The sequence below is a fragment of the Carya illinoinensis genome, chromosome 3, assembly GCF_018687715.1.
Source record: "Carya illinoinensis cultivar Pawnee chromosome 3, C.illinoinensisPawnee_v1, whole genome shotgun sequence".
In the NCBI taxonomy this organism is placed as follows: Eukaryota; Viridiplantae; Streptophyta; class Magnoliopsida; order Fagales; family Juglandaceae; genus Carya; species Carya illinoinensis.
Window position 1 is genome coordinate 29,156,361 of NC_056754.1, and position 6,469 is coordinate 29,162,829.

The following is a 6,469-nucleotide window of genomic DNA, read 5'->3' on the forward strand; positions in this document are numbered from 1 at the left end:
GCACAGGCCCCAACAACCGTCATAGTAGGTAGTCCCTTAGCCTATAAGGAAAAGTTACAAGGCTGAGCGGATTCAGAGGAGGGGATGGCTGTATTGGATGCTGTGCACCAACCCGGATGGGAGGGAGTCGAGACAGTACGAAACCAGAGGGGGAAAAAAGAGCAGGAAGGTAATCTGAAAGAGACGAACAAAACTGGGCCAGAGAATGCAGATGGGCCGGAAAAACGGGTAGAGGATGTGGATGGGCCAGAGAACTTAGATGGGCCTGAGCAAAGCAAAATACTGGATCCATACTTTTTTGGCTTCAAACCAAAGGACTCGGGGTCAGCCCCTCCAACGGCTAACTCGTGTACAGCAGAGGATGGTAGAGGCATTCACCCCATACAGGCCTACCCCTGTCAAAGGGAAGGTCGAAGATGGAAACGGCAAGCCCGGGACCAAACGAAACCAGCCTCTTCATCTATGGTAACCCGTTCCCAAGGAGAGAAGCGGCCAGTGGAGGTAAGTTCCGAAAACTCTAGTCTTTCGAAAAGAGTTAAAAAGAATCATTTGTATGAATTACGGGTGGAGGATAGCATCACTTTGGAGATGGTGGAGGCTGCGAGGCAGCCCCACCAGGGGGTATGAAGATCCTAAGTTGGAACTGTCGGGGGCTTGGGAACCCCCGAACAGTCCAAAGCCTTTACCTTATGGTAAAGGAAAAGAACCCGGATGTGGTTTTCTTAATGGAAACCAAACTTTCATACTTTAATGCTCAAAGAGTCGCAAAAAGATGTCAGTTTAATGGTTGTGTGGCCGTGGGAGCAATAGGAAGAAGTGGTGGTCTTATGTTGTTATGGAAGCAGGATAGTCTGATTGATTTAGTAAATTATTCCCAACACCATATCAATGTGAGGATAAATGATGTTTTAACTAATAAACAGTGGCTTTTGACGTGCTTTTATGGTCACCCAGTTTCACACTTGAGAAGCAAAACCTGGGAGTTGTTATCATCTTTTAAACCTGTTAGTGGTGGTTGGGGAGTAATAGGTGATTTTAATGAGGTACTCTTCTGTGATGAGAAAGAGGGGGGTAATCCCAGATGTGAAAATCTTATGAGCCAGTTTAGAAACACGATGGAGGATGGGAATTTGTTTGATCTGGGTTGGATAGGCAGTAAATACACATGGAGTAACCGACATGAAGATGAGACTTTTACAAGAGAGAGACTTGACAGAACAATTGCAAATGAGGGGTGGAAATCCATGTATCCGGAGCACTCAGTGGAAACACTTCCAGCAGTTTGCTCAGACCACAGTCCTATTTTGTTGTACTGCAGTTCAAAGAGGGGCCCAGGTCAAAGAGGATCCTTCTCTTTCAAGTATGAGGTCAGTTGGAACAAGGAGATAGGCTGCAGCGAGACAGTCATTGAGGCTTGGAGTAAACAGGTGGGATGGGGTAATTGTCTAGAGAGGTTGATGAGAAAATTGGAATATACACAAAGGAAACTTAGCCACTGGAGTAGAAACCTGCAGAGGGAGAGACTCGAAGCTTTGAAAGGTAAATACAACAAGTTGAACTTACTACAAAGGGATGCAAGGCCTAGTAATGTAAGAGAACAAAAACAGCTCCAAGTAGAAATTGATCACCTGTTGAACCAAGAAGATATAAAGTGGAAGCAGAGAGCAAAAAAACACTGGCTGGAGAAAGGTGACAGAAACACAAAGTTTTACCACTCTTGTGTAAACCAACGAAAAAAGAAAAATACCATAAAAAGAGTGATTGACATGAATGGCACTGAGTTAGTGGAGAGGGAAGCCATAGCTGCGGGTTTTAAAGAATATTTCAAGTCAGTGTACCAGTCAACTCAAGCTAACCCAGAGTGCATCAGTTTATGCTTACAGGGAGTTGTGCAAAGGGTAACAGAAGACATGAGAGTTAATCTGGAGAGGGTTTTTTCTGTCAAGGAAATAGAAACAGCATTGAAGCAGATGTCCCCCTATAAATCACCTGGCCCTGATGGTTTTAGTGCAGGATTCTACCAAGAGCATTGGAAGACTGTGGGAAAGGAAGTTTCAGAAGCTGTTTTGTTTTTTCTAAACTCAGGGAGTATGATAGGGCCCATGAACCATACACATATTGTTTTAATCCCTAAGGTAAATACCCCATCCACGGTCCACGACTTTAGACCAATCTCTTTATGCAACGTTGGTTACAAGCTCATATCTAAGGTGATTGCAAATAGAATGAAAGGGGTGCTGGAAAAGGTGATATCCTGGAACCAAAGTGCTTTCCTTCCAAATAGGCTCATAACTGACAATATTATGGTTGCCTATGAACTTCTTCATACTATGCACTCAAAGAAGAGAGGTAGAGAGGGGTCAATGGCCATCAAGTTGGATATGTCAAAAGCCTATGATAGAGTAGAGTGGAATTTTCTGGAGGCTATTCTGATGAAGATGGGTTTCGGTTTGAAGTGGACCAAAATTGTTATGGCTTGTGTCAGGTCAGTAACCTATTCTACTCTTGTGAATGGGATACCGGGAGAAACAATTTTCCCCACCCGAGGGCTAAGACAAGGTGACCCTTTGTCACCTTATCTGTTCTTACTTTGTGCTGAAGCCCTCAGTACCCTCATGAATAATGCAGAAAACAGTAGCCTTATTGAAGGGATAGCTGTGAAGAGGAATGGTCTGAGGATAAACCACCTCATTTTCGCTGACGACTGTGTGATCTTTTGCAGAGCCAAGTTGGTTGAGTGGTATCAAATCAAGAGTCTACTGGCTGTTTATGAGGAAGCTTCAGGCCAAACTCTAAACAAAGAGAAAACCAGTGTGTTCTTTAGCTCTAATACAAAGAAGGAAGCAAAAGAGTTCATTATGCAGCAGATTAATGGAGCAAGGTGTAATAATTACAATAGATATCTCGGGCTTCCTACCCTAGTGGGAAGATCTAAATACAACACCTTCAGTAGCCTTAAAGAAAAGATATGGAAGAGGATAAACAATTGGAAATCAAAATTCCTATCAATAGCTGGAAAGGAAATCTTAATTAAAAGTGTGCTGCAAGCAATACCTGCATATTCTATGAGTGTCTTCAAGCTGCCTGGAAAACTTCTTAAAGAGATTGAAGCAATGATGGCCAGTTTCTGGTGGAAGCATAAAGAGGGAGGGAAGGGCATACACTGGAAATCCTGGAAGCAAATGGGGGAAGTGAAGAACCAAGGAGGTTTAGGTTTCAGGGATCTTAACAGTTTTAATAAAGCACTCTTAGCCAAGCAAATATGGAGAATGGTAAAGGAACCCCTGTCCCTAGTCTCGAGGGTGTACAAACAGAAATATTTTCAGCACTGTGATGTAATGGAGGCTGAGTTAAAAGGGTCACCATCGTACATTTGGAGGAGCCTCTGGTCCAGCATGGATTTGGTAAAGGAGGGGCTAGTTTGGAGAGTTGGAAATGGGAGGAACATAAAAATATGGAAGGATAAATGGGTACCTAAACCAGTAACTTTTCAGATTCAGACCCATGTTAATTCTCTTGATCCGGATAGCAAAGTGGAAGCCTTAATTGATGAAGATTCTAGGACTTGGAAGGCAAACCTGGTAAGTACTATCTTCAATGAAGAGGAAAGAGAGTCCATACTCTCGATTCATATTAGTAGTACAGGGGCCAGAGATAAAAGGTTATGGGTGGGGACTGACAAAGGCATATTTTCTGTCAAAAGTGCATACTTTATGGATACAAAGCTGGCTAGTAGAAGGTTAGCTGAGTCATCTTCAGGTGAAATGAACAAAGGGATATGGAAGGAGCTATGGCAACTTGAGGTACCGGGCAAGGTTAAAATGCTAATCTGGAAAAGCCTCTCAGACATCCTTCCAACAAAAGGCAATTTATACAGAAGAAACATTGTGGATTGCAGCTTATGCCCCATTTGTATGAGGGAGGCCGAAACTGCTTTACATACTCTTTGGGATTGCCCAGCAGCAAGGGATGTGTGGGGAAGTGATGGTAGTAAGCTCAAAAAATGGAGTAGTTCTTTCCCTGATTTTCTGAAGTTATGGGAAGAGATGACAAACAGGTTAAAAAGTGAAGATTTACATTTGGCCGCAGTCATTTGCTATCATATATGGAGTAGAAGGAATGGCTTCGTATTTAAAGACCAATTCAGTAGCCCAGAATCTATTTTAGCAAGGGCTCAAACCGAGATTGATATGCAGAAGGAAGTTAACCAGCAAAACAGCAGCAGAGCTGAAGGAAGAACAGCTGTAGCAACATCAAACCAAGTTTGGCAGCCTCCTGAGTGGCCTATGCTTAAAGTTAATGTTGATGCAGCTTTTGACAAGTCCTTAAACAGGATGGGGATAGGCATCATTGTGAGGGACAGTGAAGGTAAGGTCCAAGCATGTTTAACAGCTCCTAAAGAGCGAGTCTACTCAGCTGCACAAGCAGAAAGAGCAGCATTGCAGAGGGCTATGTTTTTGTGTTCTGAGATGGGTATGCAGCAAGTCGTTTTTGAGGGGGATGCCAAAGTTGTTATCAATGCAATCAATTCAAGGGAGATGGATAGTTCGTGGCATGGCCAAGAGTCTGAGGACCTTCAGCAATGGATGGTGGCTCATCCGTTTTGGACTCTTGTTTTTGTATATAGATCGGCAAACCAAGCTGCCCACGCTGCAGCTAAGGTAGCTATTAGGGACTCTTGTGAGAAAGTCTGGCTAGAAGATGGCCCTCCTGTGGTCAAAGCTTCTGTCTTGTATGATGTATCTCGTGTTATGGATTAATGATCAATGAAGTAGTGCTCCAAAAAAAAAAAAAACCAGACACGTCCTTTTACAATTGAACAAAAAGATTCAGAAGTTCAGACGAAAAAAAAAGAAAAAGAAAAAAGTTGAAGATCAAAGAACACCAACAGTACTGTATTCATCCCTTTCTCAAGAGAGAGCTCCCATGCAAATCATCCCAAGCCCAAGAGACAAAACCCAGCCAACCACATTTCTCCCACTCGCACCGTTACCCTTCGTAGGGGATGCCGGGGCCGAGGTGTTTGTCTTAGTGTTGGAAGTGGAGGATGGGGTTTTTGCCGGTGATGGTGCTGAAGCTGGAGGCTTAGCTCCAAACAACTCCTCAGGCAACAACACCATGTCCACTTGGTAAAGCCCCAAAGGAAACTGTTGCCGCAGCGCATTGTTGATTTGCGTCGTAACGATTCCGGTCGTCACGTTGACTTGGTTGCCATGACCAGTGAAGTTAAGCCCCCAGTTACTATCGTTTCCTGAAGCTTGAGTACGAACAGGGTTGGTAACCGTTAGAAGATCAATAAGTCGGTAGTATTTAGGCGATACGTGGTAAAGAACAAGCTGTACTTTTTCTTGGGTACTGAGGTCGTTTATGGCACCGGATTTAAGGTTGTTGAAGGCATTGTCGGTGGGAGCGAAGACAGTCAAGCCCTCAGAAGAGGTGTTGAGCTGGTTTTCGATTTGGTTGTCCACTTGGGTGTCGACGAGAAGGCGAATGAAGGTGGTGTATTGGCCGTTTTTGTCGAGGATTCCTGTTAAGTTGACTGGGCCAGCAGGAGCTGGCGCCGGGGCTGAGGGGGTTTGGGCTTGGGTTTGAGGTGGGAGGAGGAGGAGGAGCAGTTGGATGTTGAGGGTCACGAGGATGATGAGAGAGAGAGGTGTACTGGAAGCCATTGTGCTGGCTGAGGTATCGTGGGTACTGGGGAAAAGGGGTCAGGGATGGGGATTTATGGAATAAGATGTAGCTAGCTAGGTTGGGTCGGACTTTGTTGGAATGAGCTGGCCATAGACTTGGGAACATAGAATTTTGATTTTTGGAAGGTGAAGGAGAATAAAGAATGCGATGACCATACAACGCCAAGCTCCCTAGTTATTTTAATATTGGACCTTAATTAATTCTGAGAATTATTATAGAAACTTCAATAAAAATAAATAAATAAATGGGAAGGAGGGTTATAGGCCAGAAGTTCCAGAGGGCAGTGGAATTAATCTATTTTATGTTGTCGATATCCACTTCCTGTACTTGTATATTTTCGATTAGCTAGGGAAGGTAAAGTCGCCGTTGGATACTAAGGATTGGACTATCCATATACTTGGTACCAAAATAAGGAAAACTCTTTATACATTTGGTCGGTCCAGTCGAGTTACAATGGTCAGACAACTTGCATAGATGGCCCCTACTTTCTTATTCCCTCTCTCTCCATTAATTTCTCCCACCATGCAGTCACTTTCTTCCTCCCCCTTTCTCTCCCCTTCTCTCTTTCTCTCTCTTTTTTTGTTTTTTCAAGCATATGACCCTCTGGTTCTGGAACCGTATACCAACCTGGCAAGGTCCCAGTCCAAGCTCATTAGCTAGCAGAACCGTGTACCAACCCTCTCTCTCTCTCTTAAATTCGGCCTGCATTTGATTTGGGTTTGAATCATTGAAGGATCTAAGAAAATCTCCATTTTCCGTCTGTTTGGATTTTCCATGT

General features: G+C 43.8%; 1 protein-coding gene across 1 annotated transcript; it reads right to left on the reverse strand.

The window, feature by feature from the left end:
- Positions 1–4,796: 4,796 nt before the first annotated feature.
- On the reverse strand, positions 4,797–5,776 carry LOC122304057 (fasciclin-like arabinogalactan protein 13). Its single transcript, XM_043116094.1, has one exon. It carries the CDS (start codon positions 5,667–5,669, stop codon positions 4,911–4,913), a length of 759 nt encoding a protein of 252 aa, XP_042972028.1. The 5' UTR covers positions 5,670–5,776; the 3' UTR covers positions 4,797–4,910.
- Positions 5,777–6,469: the final 693 nt, after the last annotated feature.

What these genes read in the sequence shown, in the direction of transcription:
- LOC122304057 (XM_043116094.1), bottom strand. Translation starts at nt 5,669, where the DNA reads ATGGCTTCCAGTACACCTCTCTCTCTCATCATCCTCGTGACCCTCAAC.